General features: G+C 50.6%; 2 protein-coding genes across 2 annotated transcripts in view; one reads left to right on the forward strand and one right to left on the reverse strand.

Annotated features, from left to right (window-relative positions):
• ITGA11 (integrin subunit alpha 11) overlaps positions 1-7,424 on the forward strand; it is a 38,567-nt gene extending 31,143 nt beyond the window's left edge. Inside the window, exons 22-30 of the mRNA XM_063412704.1 lie at positions 122-198; positions 1,134-1,223; positions 2,670-2,760; positions 2,865-2,978; positions 3,700-3,786; positions 4,474-4,584; positions 5,040-5,135; positions 5,531-5,644; positions 5,831-7,424. Coding sequence (XP_063268774.1) covers positions 122-198; positions 1,134-1,223; positions 2,670-2,760; positions 2,865-2,978; positions 3,700-3,786; positions 4,474-4,584; positions 5,040-5,135; positions 5,531-5,644; positions 5,831-5,902 — 852 coding nt within the window. The 3' untranslated portion in view covers positions 5,903-7,424. The remainder of the gene's footprint in view (positions 1-121; positions 199-1,133; positions 1,224-2,669; positions 2,761-2,864; positions 2,979-3,699; positions 3,787-4,473; positions 4,585-5,039; positions 5,136-5,530; positions 5,645-5,830) is intronic.
• A 2,184-nt stretch (positions 7,425-9,608) lies between these two features.
• FEM1B (fem-1 homolog B) lies at positions 9,609-15,554 on the reverse strand. Its single transcript, XM_063412495.1, has 2 exons — positions 15,170-15,554; positions 9,609-12,622 (listed from the first exon to the last, which is right to left on the reverse strand). The coding sequence occupies exons 1-2, from the start codon at positions 15,415-15,417 to the stop codon at positions 10,987-10,989; spliced, it is 1,884 nt and encodes a 627-aa protein (XP_063268565.1). The 5' UTR covers positions 15,418-15,554; the 3' UTR covers positions 9,609-10,986.
• Positions 15,555-15,909: the final 355 nt, after the last annotated feature.

Below are 15,909 nucleotides of genomic sequence, written 5' to 3' on the forward strand. Positions count from 1 at the left end.
CTGGAGAGGCTGTGCTCGCTCCCGGTGGGATCGGGAGCTGTTCCTCCCGCACTGGCCCTGCTCAGCACTCGGGATTCCGCTCCCTCCGATGTGTTCCCTGATGTTTTTCCCTCCTCCGCAGGTCGCTTTCCGCCTGGATTTTGAGTTCAGCAAGTCCGTCTTCCTGCAGAGCATGGAGGTGCACATGGCCGCCAGCAGGTCTGGGGACGCTTCCTCCCTCTGGAATCACGGAATCATGGAATGGCCGGGCTGGGAAAAACAACCCCATCCAGTCCTGCCCCTCTCCCCATCCCGGACTGTCCAACCTTGGACAATTCCAGGGATCCAGGGGCAGCCACGGCTCCTCTGGGCAGCCCAGAATTCCCTTGGGATTCCTTCCTCCGGAGGTTTTCCATGGAATAACCCCCGGAGACCCGGCTGCTGTGGCTTATCCCAGCCCTGTGCTCCCAAACCTGCCGGGTTTTATTTATTTACATCCGTGATTTTTCCGTGCCTGTGGAAGCTGCCGGGCTCTGCTGGATCTCCAGGCACTGCTGCTTTCTCATCCACGCTCCCACCGCAAATATTTCCCTGGAAAAATATCTCCTAATAATTTCACAAAGTTCTCCTTAATCCCCGCTCCTGCACAGGTAAAGATTTGCCACAGGGAAATGTGGGAAATCCTGCAAAGAAAGGAATAAAGGATAAAAATCCTGCAAAGAAAGGAAAATCCTATAAGGAAAGGGAAAATCCTGCAAAGAAAAGGAAAAGCCTACAAAGAAAAGGAAAATCCTGCAAAGAAAGTGAAAATTCTGCAAAGAAAGGGAAAAAATCCTGCAAAGAAAGGAAAAATTAAATCAATTTAATATTCTACAGATTAATAATATATTAATTGACTAAATTATTAATATTAACTAATTTTTTTTTTAATTCACCAATTATTAGAGCAGAGGAGGATTCCCCTGCACCCCTTTAAGCTGCTGGGAGCAGGGGTGGGGCGACACCTCCCTCCAAATCGTTTTTATCCATAAAAATCCAGGAATAAAACCCTGCTCTGAGCAAAAAGAAAAAAAAATTCAGCATTTCCCAAAAAAATACAGAATTCCCGGGGGGATTTGGCTCCTGCCTGACCCCCGGCCCTGCTGCTGTTGCAGTGACAGCGAGGAGAAGGAGAGCACCAAGGAGGACAACGCTGCCCACCTCAACCTGCAGCTCAAGTACGAGGCCGACCTGCTCTTCACCAGGTGAGGGGTTCGGGATGGGAAAACCCCTTGGGAAAACCCCTTAGGAAAAGCAGCCCTCACCCCTATAAATCCAGGGATTTATTGAAAAACCAGGAGCTGTAAAATCAGGGAGAGCCTTGTTATGAAATTACCAAGCCACTGGACGCTCCCGATGTTTGAAGGCATAAATTTTATTAAAGAGGTGTGAGGGTGAGTTTTTATGGGGGAAAAAAGGGAATTCTTGGAGGTAATGATGGCCATAACAGGTGTTCCCAGAGCCTGGGCCCGTGGCCATCCCAAAAAACCATCGGAGGGAAGCTCAGCTGTGGGATGAGCGCGGGATCGCCGGGAATTAAAGTCTGGGAGAGCCAGGGATGAGGGCAGAGATAATTTAGGAAGCTGCTGATGGGAAAATCAGGGATCCCAAAGCACATTCCCTGGCGCTGCCTGCTGGAACTTTTAGGGGATTTTTCAGCCCTTCGCTCATTTTATGTTTTTTTACTCAGACGCCATAAATGCAATTCCTTTAGTATTTGGGATTTATGGGGAGTGAGGGGATTCTCTGGTTCAGAGTGAAGGGAAAACCTGGAGGGAAAGAAGAGCACAAAATAATATCAAATCTGGGAATTTTGGAGTGAAAAAGGAGGGAGGGAATTTTGAAGAATGTGGGGATTTGGGGCCATCACAGGTGCTCCCGAATGGGTTCCCATGGGATATTCCTGGCTCTTTTCCCGCTTCTCCAGCTGCAAAGCTGGGATTGATTTACCTCCTGTGACATCCAGACCTCAGCCAGGGCCTGGGGTGGCTCTGCTTTATTAAAGAGGCAGAAAAATCCTGCAAAGAAAGGGAAAACCAAACCGAGAAAGGGGAAAATCCTACAAAGAAAGGGGAAAATCCTACAAAGAAAGGGGAAAATCCTACAAAGAAAGGGGAAAATCCTACAAAGAAAGGGGAAAATCCTACAAAGAAAGGGGAAAATCCTACAAAGAAAGGGATAACTAAACCAAAAAAGGGAAAATCCTGCAAATAAACTGGAAAATCCTACAAATAAACTGGAAAATCCTACAAATAAACTGGAAAATCCTGCAAATAAACTGGAAAACCCTGCAAATAAAGGGGAAAACCCTGCAAAGAAAGGGAAAATCCTACACAGAAAGGGGAAAACCCTACAAAGAAAGCAATAATTAAACCAAGAAAGGGAAAATCCTACTAAGAAAGGGAAAAATCCTGCAAATAAACTGGATAATCCTGCAAATAAAGGAGAAAGCCCTACAAAAAGAAGGGGAAATCCTGCAAAGAAAGGGAAAATCCTACAAAGAAAGGGAAAATCCTACAAAGAAGGGGGAAAATATAACAAAAATAGGGAAAATCCTACTGAGAAAGAGGAAAATCCTGCAAAGAAAGGGGAAAATCCTACAGAAAAAAGGGGAAATCCTATTAACGCCTTTGTCACCCTTTGTCCCCCAGGACGTCGAGCCTGGACTATTTTGAGATCAGATCCAACAATTCCCTGGATGGATCCAACCCCCTGGGGCCCCCCTTCCACTGCACCTTCACGGTGAGCAGGAATCCGATCCCTGAGTTTTCCCGGATTTGGGATCAGCCCCGGGAGCCGGGATCCATCCCACGATCCCGACACGTCCCTGTGCTCCTCCCCGGCAGCTGCAGAACCTGGGACTGTTCCCGGTGCAAGGGGTGACCCTGAGGATCACCGTGCCCGTGGCCACGCGGGCGGGCAACCGGCTCCTGCTGCCCACGGAATTCCGGGTGGATCGGGTAGGACGGGATTCGGTTTAGGGTGGGATTCCAGCCCGGTTTAGGGTGGGATTCCAGCCCTGTTTAGGGTGGGATTCTGTCCCGGATTAGCGTGGGATTCCAGTGGAGTTAAGGATGAAATTCCAGCAGAATTTAGGATGGGATTCCAGAAGAGTTCAGGATGGAATTCTGTCTCGTTTAGGATGGGATTCCACCCCAGTTCAGGATGGAATTCTGTCACACTATAGGATGGGATTCCACCCTGGTTTAGGATGGGATTTCAGCCTGATTTAGGGTGGGATTCTGTCCCGGTTTAGAGTGGGATTCCAGCACAGTTTAGGATGGGATTCCACCCTGATTTAGGATGGAATTCCAGCAGAGTTTAGGATGGAATTCCAGCAGAGTTTAGGATGGGATTCCGTCCCGGTTTAGGATGGAATTCCACCTTGGTTTAGGATGGATATTCTGTCCCAGTTTAGGATGGAATTCCATTCCGGTTTAGGATGGGATTCGGTCCCAGTTTAGGATGGAATTCTGTCCTGGTTTAGGATGGGATTCCGTCCTGGTTTAGGGTGGGATTCCAGCCCCTCCAGCCACATCCCACAGCGAGCCAAACTCAACCCCATCTCCAGCAAATCCTTGGGGATGCTGAGGGGATCCCCAATTCCATCGGGATGGGAGCACAGGGAGCACCCCTGTGTCCCTGCTGGAATTCCATGGATTCCATCGGCCTCTCCCACAGGAAAACACGAGCTGCACCATCGGGGGGAACAGCACTGACTACCGGAGCGCCCCGGCCGAGGAGGACCTGTCCCGCACCCCACACCTGGTACTGGCCCCATGGGGCTGCTCCTGCCTCCAGGACACCCCAAAACAGGGAAAAACCTGGAATAGGGGGGGCCCAGGGACATGGGAGGGGTGCATGGACGCTGGAATTTTTAGGAGGTTTTTAAGCCCTTCACTTGTTTTATATTTATATTTGTATATATTTATATTTATATTTACATTTACATTTACATTTATATTTATATCTATATTTATATTTATATTTATATTTTTATTTATATTTTTATTTTTATTTTTATTTTTATTTTTATTTTTATTTTTATATATATTTTTATTTTTATTTTTATATATATTTTTATATATTTTTTTAATTTTATTTTATATTTTTTAATTTTTAATTTTTTTATTTTTATTTTTCCTCTCGGCCACTGCTAATAAAACCCCACTGCAAATAATAGTCAGGATTTAGGGGGAGCAGGGGATTCTCCAGCTCACAAAGATTGGGATTATTTTTTTCCAAGAGAAAACTTGGAGGGAAAGAACAGCACAAAGCCCCCATCAAAACTGGGGAGTTCAGGGTGAAAAAGGGGGAGAAAATGTAAATAATGTGGGGATTTGGCCACAGGGGAGGACGGACTCGTGGGATTCTCCCTCCCTCGGCGGTGCCAGGGGTGAATCCCAGCGGGATCTCCCTCCTTTTCCAGCCCCGCTCCCACATTTCCCTTTGCAGAACCACAGCAACTCGGACGTGGTGTCCATCGAGTGCCGGGTGACGCTGGCCCCCGGCGAGGAGCTGAACCTGCGCTTGCGCGGGAATCTGTGGATGAAGTCTCTGAAAGCAGTGAGTGCCCCACGGGAACGCGGATTCCGGGGGGAAATCCCCCAAAGGAACCCTCACACCCCAAAAATGCGGGATTTTCCCCTTGCCCAGGAAGCCCAGGTGTGCGGGGGGTGATTTTTATTCCCAAAGCCGCTCAATCCTCTTGGGCTGTGCTCCACAGAACATCCTTATGGATTATGTAATTCCATAACTAATTAATTAATGCCGTTTTCATTAATCTAAAACCTTTTTGCTGTCGTTACGCCCCACTCCTCGCCTGCCCTGCATCCTCCTCTCCCCGCGGGCAGAATCCCGATGGATACAAAGCCCCGGGATGGAATGGATCCCATTGGGAATGGGGGCCCCTTTCCCGCAGGCAGAATCCCGATGGATACAAAGCCCCGGGGTGGGATGGATCCCGTTGGGAATGGGGCCCCTTTTCCGCGTGGGGAGCTCATCCCGCTCTCTCCGCGCAGCTCAAGTTCAAGGCACTGAAGCTCACCACGATCGCCGCGCTCCAGCGGCGCTTCCGGAGCCCCTTCGTTTTCCGGGAAGAGGATCCCACCCGCCAGGTGAGCCCTGCGAGGGGGGTCTGGAATTTTGGGATCCCTGCCCTGATCCCATGGAGGAAATCCCTCTGGATGGCAGCAGGGCTGGAGCGACCCAGGGCTGGAAAAATCCAGTGCAGCTCTGGCTGGAGCTGAGCTCCCATCCTGGAATTTCGGAATTCCGCAGGAAAACCGAGCCAAACCCTCGGTACAGCATTCCCAAAGGAAGGGGTGCCCAGCATTCCCAAAGGAAGGGTTGCCCAGCATTCCCAAAGGAAGGGGTGCCCAGCATTCCCAAAGGAAGGGGTGCCCAGCATTCCCAAAGGAAGGGGTGCCCAGCATTCCCAAAGGAAGGGGTGCCCAGCATTCCCACATCCCCTGTTCCCCGCCTGGAATCTGCGGTGTTTTCTCTCCTGCAGATCACGTTTGAGATCTCCAAGCCCGAGGAATGGCAGATTCCCATCTGGATCATCCTCGGGAGCACCTTCGGGGGTCTCCTGCTCCTGGCCCTGCTCGTCCTGGCGCTCTGGAAGGTGAGCAGCCCTCAGGCCGTGAATTTGGGGAATTTTTGGATGGATCTTCTGGATCCAGCGCCCCACGAGCCCCTCAACACCACCAAAATCTCCTCCAAAAATCTCCTTTTCCATGGAAATTATATCCAGGGCCATCCCATCCAGAGCTCCTGGGATAACTGCAGGATTTTGTTTCTCTTCCCACAGCTCGGGTTCTTCAAGAGCGGGAGCCGCCGGCGGGCGGCGGAGCGAGAGCAGAATTCCCAAGGGATGGAGTGACTCTGCCCCCTCCCAGCTCCGGAGACTCCCGGGATCCCGAGGGATTTGGGGGCTGAGCTTGGCTTTGCAGCAGGATGAGGGACAGCACTTAAAAAAAATCCCCTCAACCCAACTGAAAACACCCCAAAAATCTACTCGGAAGAGCTTCCACCTGGAAATCCATAAAAACCCCTCAAACCAAGGGAAAATCCCCCAAAAAATTTCCTCGGAGGTTCTTCCCACTGGGATTCCGTAAAAAACACCTCAAACCAACCAAAAATTCCCAAAAGAGCTCCTCGGAGGTGCTTCCAACTGGGATCCCATAAAAAACCACCTCAAACCAAGGGAAAATTCCCAAAAAATCTCCTCGGAGGTGCTTCCAACCGGGATTTCTCCAAGGTGGCAGCAGCGGGGACGAGGGGACAGCGACGTGAGGGGTCCCTGATGTGGGGCTGGAAAACTCCTTAAAATAATATTAATAATAATAATAATATCCTAAAAAAACCCCCATGGATTGCTCCTTCCCCCGGCGGAGCTGTGGCAAATCCCGGGCTCTGCTGGCCACGGCTCTCAAACTGCCTTCGTTAAGCGCAGTAATTAAGAGGAGGCGTTAATTAGTCTGAATGCACTGAATGAAAACCTCGTGATTTCAAGCACCTTAAATGCCAAATCTCCGGTGTCCAGCTGTACATAATTCTTCTCAAAATAGGAAGGAAAGGAGGGAAAAAAAATATTTTAAAATCCCGAAAAAAAAAAATTGTTTAGAAACAATTTAAAAATATTTTAAATAATTTTTAAAAATTAATTCCAAAGCAGTTTGATGAGTTTAGTGGCAGCAGAGCAGTTTGGGGAGCCCACGTGTATCATAGCTGTACATAGCTGGTGCCATGGAAATCATGGAATTTTGGGGGCGGGAAGGCGCCCTCGGCATAGCGGAATTATTTATGCTGACGTTAATTTTATGGAGGAGAGGGGAGCGGACGCTTCCGGAGGCGGGATCAGGTTCGGGAAATTCTGTTCCTGGTGTTTTTTAAGGATTAAAGATACGGTGTTTTAAAAATAAAAAAATAAAATAAAACTCCTGGTGTCTGTTGCCTTTTTCCATGGATGTGAGGGGGGTGCTCTCATCCCTCTGGGATTGGATTCCGGAATTTTTCCATCATTTATTTCCACGGGATGTGAGGTTTTCCCGGGCTGTTTTAGAGGGATGCGCTCGGGTGGGATGAGCAGTCGAGCGAAGCCTTTGGGAGACACAAACTTGGAATAAAATGGGACAAAAAACCTCCCAAATGGGATTTTCCATCCTCCGCTGGAGCGGGAATTGTGCAGTTCCCAGTTTTGCATGGATTGGGAGCTCAGGGTCCCGCTGGGGTGCAGGGATACCCCGGAGAGCTCAAATCCCGGGATTCCTGCCCAAGGACGAGCCCGGGATCCGCGAGCTCAGCCCTGCTGGATCCCACAGGATCCTCCCCTCCCACATTCCCAGGATTTGGATCCCGGCACACGGAGGGAAAGAGCTGGAGGCCAGCCAGGAACGGGCGGAATCCCTCAGGATTTGTTAAAAATAAAAATTTAAAAAAACAAAAAACAAAACAACAACAACAACAAAAGCCACATAAAATTAAAAAATAAAATTAAAAGATAAAAGATAAAAATAATAAAAAATAAAAATAGTATATATGTGTGTGTATATAAAAATGTATAAAAATATATGTATAAAAATATATGTATACACACAAATATAAACACAAACATATCTGATTATATAAAAAATATAATGTAATACATATTATATATGTCATAGTTTATATATTTAATGTTTATATTATATATACACATATATGTGTATATAATTTTTATGTATATATACATATATATGTGTATATTGCATATATATATTACTTTTATCTATCTATATGTAATATTTTAGATATAAAAAATATCATATGTATTTTAGATAGCTTATATATGATATATATTTTATATATATAAAATATATTTTATATGTGTGTATATATAAAATATATATATGTACATATAAAAAGTGTCTGTATATACACCTAGATAATTCCATGTATGTGTATAGATCCATACATGTATATATTTATTAAACTATTTTCTATATAATTCCCTATAACTATATATATAATTATAGCTATGTTATCTATATGTACACACATATATATTTATATATTTGTGGGTTTACATCTATGTATACATACACACACTGTATGTGTATATACATTTATATATATTTATTTTTTAATTTTATATATATGTGTGTACATAGATAATATAAGCATATAGATATAAAATATATCTGTGTGTCTATGATATATATGTATATAAAATATTTATGTATATATACATATATAAATAAAAATATTTTTATATTTTTATATCCATAATTTATATATAAATATAAAATTTATAATAGAAGTTTTCTATATATATAATACAAAATTACATATATACATGAATATATTTATATATAAATATGGTGATATATTTATATATATAAATACGGTGATATATTTATATATATAAATACATTGATATATTTTATATACTTAAATAGACTGATGTGTGTATATGTATATAAATATATTAAATATATATATATAAACATATAAAAATATATATAAATATATTTTTAAATTTTTATATATATAATACATATAAATTTCCATCCCCAGCACCTCCCAGTGCCCGTCCCTTGTCCCCTCAGGGTCACCTGGGATCGCTCCAGGACACAATTCCCACATTCCTGTGGAGCTCAGGATGCCCCTGCCCCCTCCTGTTCTCTCCCCCGGTATTCCCAAGGGATAACCGGGAATCCCGGGTTCCCTTGGGTGCTCTGTCCCCCTGGATCCCCCGGGATAACAAGGCCGGGATTCCAGGCCCGGCTCAGCTCCGGGTTTAACCCTGGGCCTGGTTTATCTCTGCCTCTCCCGGCGCCGGCCCCGCTCCATGAACAACACCCCAGCCCCGGCTCTTCCCGGGAGCTCACCCCGTGCTTTTCCAGGGAAAACAGCACCTGGACGCTCCGAGGAATCGTCCCAGGAGCTTTAAATACCAGGGAGAGCAAGGGCAACCTCACAGCTCGTAATGCCGGGAAGGAAAATTCCAGAACAGGAGAAAACCCCAGGATTCCGAAGGCTGCACCCACAGGTGTCCCATGGCCTCTGCCAGGAGCTCTTGGTGACAGGGGAGGTGGCAGGGCAGCATTCCATGGCAGCAGGAATTCATTGGAAGCAGGATAACAACCGGGAACACGCCGGAGCGGCTCCTCCACAGCAAAGACCTTCCTTGGAAGCACTTTGGAATCAGCTGCCAGGAATTTTTATTGGCACTTTGGAATCCTCTCCTCAGGAAAATGACCCCTTCCACTGTCCCAGGCTGCTCCAACCTGGCCTTAGGACAATTCCAGGGACGTGGAAGTCACAGCTCCTCTGGAGAACCTGATCCTAAAGCTGATCCTAAAGCTGATCCTAAAGCTTTTCCAAGGACACAACACCCAGTGCTCAGCCCGGGAATCAGCTGCCAGGAATTTTTATTGGCACTTTGGAATCCTCTCCTCAGGAAAATGATCCCTTCCACCATCCCAGGCTGCCCCAGCCTGGCCTGAGGACAATTCCAGGGATGTGGCAGCCACAGCTTCCCTGGAGAACCCAAACCTGACCCCTCACAGGACACAAACCCCGGACAAAACCCAGGAATCCCAAGGTAATTCCACATTCAATGTTTATTTCTTTGTCATACAAATAGAAACGTGTGCCCCAAATCTCGCCTGAAAGTTCTACCTGGATTGTTCTTTTTTAAAAAAACAACAAACCCCACGGAACATTCGCTCATCCTGACGGTTCAAAACCCGCGTGGGAAAGGAGCAGAGGGATCAGGAGCCTTGTCCCAACAAGTGACACTTTCCTGCCGGAGCATCTGCCACTTCTCCCAAAGTCCTCCAGCCACAACGTTCCCGTACAATCACTCGCCCATCGGCAAAGAGGTTGATGAGAGGAGAATTTTTTTCTTTTTTTTCTGTAAAAATCAGTTTTAAGAAGAGAGATTTTTTTTCTTTTTTTTTTTTTTTTACCGGAAGGAATAAAAACCGTGAAAAAATCCTCGAAGTCCAACTCAGGGAGGCACAGACTCCAACGCTTCTTGGAAAAGCCAGGCTCAAGGAAGACTCTCTTTGGCGGCAGACGGCTCCGTTAGGAAGATCCAGCATCTGGAATCCAAGAGTGCGGCTGGACAGACTTTGAGTCAAAGAAAGGTGCGTGTTGAGCATCGAAACAACAGAAGAAACCCAAGTTAAAAGCAGTTTGAAATGCTGGGACACACACAAACACTAATTCCCTACCCAGTCTCTAGGGATCCATGCACGATGTTTGGATAGGAGCGACGGGACTACGCAAAAAGAAACGATGATTCCGGTTATTTTCGGGCGTGGGAGGGGTTTTTTTGTCCACAGGTTGTTCAATACTCACTGGGGCAGTGTCAGGGAAGAGCCTGATCGTGGAATTCGGCCCCTCAGAGCTGAACTCCCACCTGCATTTCCTTACAGAGCATCCCTCACGTCCGTAGCTGTTGGTAACGGCTGCTCGAAGGGGATTCCCAATCAAAGCACAACCTTTGAAACGTTAAACGTTCAAACCAGCATCTGCAGCACAGGCTGAAGCGGTGAGGTACGGGAGCAACGCACTGATCTGGGGGTGGACACTCCGCTTTTAACCCGACCGCCACGGAATTCCCCATTTTTCTCTTCCCGGGGAGTTTGGAATCCAATTCTGCCAATCGTGTCGGACATGGGACGTTCGGCAGGAGCTCCCTGGGGGACTCTTTTCCTGCTGCTTGGAAAACTGAGAGCAAATGAGGGGATTCCTTCAACCAAGAACAGAACGGGACCAGAACCTCAAACATCAGGACAACGATGTGGCCTTTCCTGCCCCCGCCCTCCACCATCTCCACCCGAGAGCTGAGGCCGCAGACAAACCCAGAGGAACCCAAAACCAAAGGAATGGAGGGAAACAACGGGATGGACACGGGTGTGTTCTGCTGCCTGGCGTCGTCCCGGGATAGCACCACCACAAAGGGTTGGACACGGCCTAGTGGAACTGCAGAAACTCCTCCAGAGTCCTGGGGATCTGGTTTTGGTAGCTGATGTTGTAGATCCGCACGGCGCGGGCAGCCAGGCACTTGAGACTCAGCTTCATTTGAGTTTTAAGGAGGATTTCGGACACCCCGGTGGTACTTTTATCCAGAGGGGTTTTCTTCTGCTTGTTGGTCATGTCCGTGTGGGCGCCGGCCTCCACCAGGCTGATGATGATGGAGTGCAACGTCAAGAAGTCGCTGATGGGCCGGTGGTACTGCACGATGATGTGCAGGGGGCTGTTGCCCTCGTTGTCCACGGCGTTGACGTCGGCGCCGCAGTCCAGCAGCAGCTTGGTGACCAGGGCGTTGGGGAAGCTGCACACGTCGTTGGTGTGGAAGTCGTCCACGGGCGTGCCCGAGTTGACGGCGTGGTGCAGCAGGCTGGAGCCGTCGCGCGTGCGCGGGTCCAGGTGGATCAGGTTGTAGATCTGCTTGTTGATGCGCGACTGGTCGTCCTCGCTGCACTGCGTCTTGGTGGAGATGCACACCAGGTAGAGGAAGGTGAAGATGTTGCACTCGTAGTTGTCCACGGCCGTGTGGACGTCGGCGTCCGGCGTGGTTTTGATGCGCGCCATGCCCTGCTCGATCTCCAGCACGCTGCAGCGCAGCACGCTCTCGATGTCCCTGGCCTTCACGGGCTCGTTCAGGTGGATCATCTGCGAGAAGACCTGAGCGAACCTCAGCAGGTCCTTGTGGGTGTTCCTGTTGCCCTTCTGCCGCAGGCGCAGCGCGTGCAGCCACAGCTTGATGCACTGCTCGAACTCCATGTTGTCGGCGTAGACCGCGCCCCGGTAAATGATGGGGTGGGAGACGTCGATGTTGTCCGAGCCCAGGATCCTCTCCCGCACTATGAGGCCTTCCATGTGCAGGGCATCCCTGTCCTGCCTAATGGACTCCAGCTCCTGAGGCGTCCTGCATTCCGACCTGTTCCCGTACGCCTCGATCTGGGGCAGCACCTCCTTCTCGATGACGTTCTCGCTGTCGCGGTACCTCTCCAGCATGGCTAAATACAAATAGTGGTACGTCTTCAGAATGTCGTAGTTCTCCCTGTCGTTGGCGAACGAGGCCCCCAGCAGCTCCAGAGCCTCGATCCTGCTCCTCCTGTCGCAGTCGGCGTGGGCCAGCAGCAGCTCCACCACGTCGGCCTTGCAGCTCTCGGCGGCCACCTTGAGCGGCGTCATGCCGTGCCCGTTGACCATCATGGCCGCCTTCCACTTGACCAGCTCCCTGACGATCTCCAGGTGCCCGGCCTCGGCGGCGAAGTGCAGCGCGGTGGCGCCGCAGTGCGCCTTGGCGTTGGGGTCGGCGCGCTGCTCCAGCAGGTACCGCACCACGTCCGTGTGGCCCTTGTAGGCCGCGATCATCAGGCAGGTGTTGTCGTACTTGTTGGCGATGCTGATGTTGGCGTTGTTCTCCACCAGGTACTTGACGATGTCCAGCCGCCCGTCGAAGCAGGCCGCCCGCAGCGGCGTCGAGTTGGTCACCGTGGTGTGGTTGACGTTGGCGCCGTGGCTCACCAGCAGCTTCACCACCTCGAAGTGGCCGGCGCCGGCCGCGCACCACAGCGCCGTGGCGCCGTCGATGACGAAGCTGCGGACGGGACAGGGACAGGGACAGGGATTAGGGTTGGGCGCTCTCCCAGAAGCGTCCCCACGCCCAGCCGTGTTTGGTTTTACAGCCAGCCCGCCCCTGGATTTCGAGGAACTCACCGGGATCGCCAAGGAATGAGGCCAAAGGATCACAGGGAGCGTTGGAAGTTGGAGCTTCAAAGTGGCCAAAGGGGTTTGGCCACCGTGAAGATCCCACTCACAAACTCCAGCCTCAGTTTAGGGAGGTCTGGGAAGAGCTCTAAAATTATCCCTTCAGTGCCACAAAGTGACCCACTAAAGGCCAAGAAAAACCTTGAAATGGATATTTGGACTCAAAAATCCCCAGATTTAGACATCAGCAACAGCCCTAGTGGCTGTTCAAAATTTCAGGTCACTTCCCCTCTGCCCCTCTCCCTGAGCTGCTTCCCTATTCGAGATCCCGTGCCCTGAACCAGCCCAGCACCCGGTGACACAAATGGAACCTCGGGAAGAAAATAAAACCTCCAAAAGCAGAAGTTCTGAGTGGGCTGTTCCACAGATCTGTGTCACATGGTGGCCCTGCAGATAACGGGGACATGAGGGGACACATCCCCTTTTTAAAGCTGTTCTCATTCCCTGAATCCAGCACACAAAAGGAAGGATTTGTCTTTCCCGTTCCCTGGTTTTGGAGGATTTAAATGAAGGAACAGGCAGGACTCACACACCCTCCAGGCACATCCCAAGCACACAGGAAGGACAAATATTTCCAAACAGCCACGTTCCCCAAAGTTAAAACATCGTAAGATCAGCCTGAATTTCACTTTCACAGCGATTTTCAATCATTTGGTGAAGCCCTCATAGCTGCACAGAAACTGTTTGTAAATCCAACACCTCCAGAGGCTCTTTAAGACCTCGGAGAGAATTCCTGATTTTTTAAATAATCCCACTAAAATATTTCTGTATCAAAGCAGGAGCAGAGTCGGGAGGAGGGACTTTTTATGAACACGAGGTGATTTTTTTTTTTGGTGTTTTGGGTGAAAAGCCCGAAGGACAGGAGCTGCTGAGGCACAACAATCCCCGGGGATCACACGGGCCCCGCTCCTCTCTCTGCATCCATTGTGCCTCCCACAACCCCTCCTTCCATCTGTGCCAGGCACAGCCTCTGGAAAACATCCCCACCCCAGCCGGGCGAAAATCCAGCGTGGGCTGGGCAGCAGGAGGCCCTTCCTCCAGGAATCCTCACCCCAGGAATTCTCAACCTGCTGCAGATCGAGGAAAACAAAACCAAAACCAAAACCAAACTGGAAAAAAACCCCAAAAAACCCCACAAAAAAACACCACTAAAAACAAACAAAAAACTCAAACAGAAATTAAAACAAACAAACAAACAAAAACCACAAAAACAAACACAAACAAACAAACAACAACCAAAAAAGCACAAACAAAAAAATCCCAAAAAATCCCCATAAACAAACCCCACTCCACCAGCTGGAAGGGAAGAGGAAGGAATAAAAGTCAAACCACACCAGGAAGCGGTTCTGGGTGTGAAAACTGAACAGTGTGAGAACCCTGCCCGATGTCACTGTCACCTGCAGTGGCAAAAATGTCCCAGAAAGGCCACCCGGGCCCAGCAGGAGCTCTCTGGGATGTGATTATCCTGTCCACAGCTGCACATGGGGAATTCCTGAATGGAAAAGGCATTTATGGCTCATCAGGTGGGATCTCCAAGCACAAAGGCATTTTTATCAGAAAATCCCCAACTGGGACCTCACTGGGGTCTCCAACATGGGATGTTCAGGTGGGGAAACAAAACCTTTCTGCTGGTTTTAGAAACAAATTTGTTTCTAAAACCAGCAGAAAGGAGCGCCCTGGGCACTGCCAACCTGTCAGGCTCCCCTCTGTGCCAGGGAAAATCAGAGAACAGATCCTCCTGGGAGGCTCACAGAAGGCAGGGAAGTAATCACAGAAGAGCCTTGGAAGGGACACACAAGGGCCAAAAAATCCCAGAATAATCCAGGATAGAAGGGACCCACAAAGGCCAAAAAATCCCAGAATGCTGGAGCTGGAAGGGCCCACAAGGACCACCAGGTCACAGAACAGTCTGAGCTGGAAAGAATGCACAAGGATCCATCAAGTGGTGGAACAGCCCGAGGTGGAAGGGCTCACAAGGACATCCAGTGACAGAAAACTGAACTGAAAGGGCTCACAAGGACCACCAGGTCAAGTAATAACCTCAGCGGGGACCACAAGCACCACCAAGTCAGAATAGTCACAGTTGAAAAGAACCCACAAGGACCATCAAGCCACAGAACACACAGCTGGAAGGGCCCCATAAGGGTGCATCAAGTCAGGGAATCAAGTCCAAGTTGGAAAGAAAGCCCAAGTCCCAGAGCCCTGAGCTGCAAGGGCCCCACAGGCACCACCAGACCACAGAGCCCTGCGCTGGAAGGACTCCACAGGTTCCCCAGCTCAGGGCACGCTCTGTGCCGGAGGAGCCCCCAAACCCCACCGAGCCGCGGGCAGTGCCGGCCCCGCTCCCCTCAGCCCGCCGGGGCCGGGCCTCACGTACCCGTCGAAGCGGACGGTGCCGGTCTGCTGCGTGTGGACGCGGTAATGCTCGAGCAGCAGCCGCACCACCTTGGCGTGCCCGTTGCGGGCGGCGATGATGAGCGGCGTGGAGCGCTGCCCGCCGTGCTGGCTCACGTAGCCCAGCAGGTACTTGATGTCGCTCTCGGAGCGGTTCAGCAGCAGCGCGGCCAAGGTCAGCACGCGGCCCTCGCTGGCCGCCTTGTACACGTACCCCGCCAGCCCCTCCATGGCCGCCTCCGCCTCCGCGCGGCCCCGCCGCCCGCACCGGCCCCGCTCGGGCCGGCCCGCCTCCGCCCCGGCCCGCTCCGTCCTGGCGCGGCGCCCCGCGGGGCGCACATGCGGCCGCCCCGGGGCTCGCCGCCCCCCGCGCCGCGCCGGCCCCAGCCCCGGCCCCGGCCCGGCCCGGCCCCGGCGGGAGCGCAGCGCCGGCCCCGGCGGGAGCGCAGCCGCGGCCCGGCAGCCAAGGCGCGGCCCCCCCGCCCGCAGCGCGGGCCCGGCCGGCACCGCCGCGCTCCGCCCCGGAACCGCCGCGCCTCGGCGGGGCCGGCCGGGAACCGCGGCCCGGCGGGGCCGTTCCGGAGCGCGGACGGGGCTGGGCTGGGAAAGAGCCTCAGAGAGGAGAGGGCGGCTCGGCTGGTCTGGGATCCTGAACCGATCCGTGCTGGGAAAGAGCTCCGGAGAGCGCAGGGAGAGCTCGGCTGGTCTGGGATCCTGAACCGA

Source organism: Prinia subflava, chromosome 15 (assembly GCF_021018805.1).
Source record: "Prinia subflava isolate CZ2003 ecotype Zambia chromosome 15, Cam_Psub_1.2, whole genome shotgun sequence".
Lineage (NCBI taxonomy): Eukaryota > Metazoa > Chordata > Aves > Passeriformes > Cisticolidae > Prinia > Prinia subflava.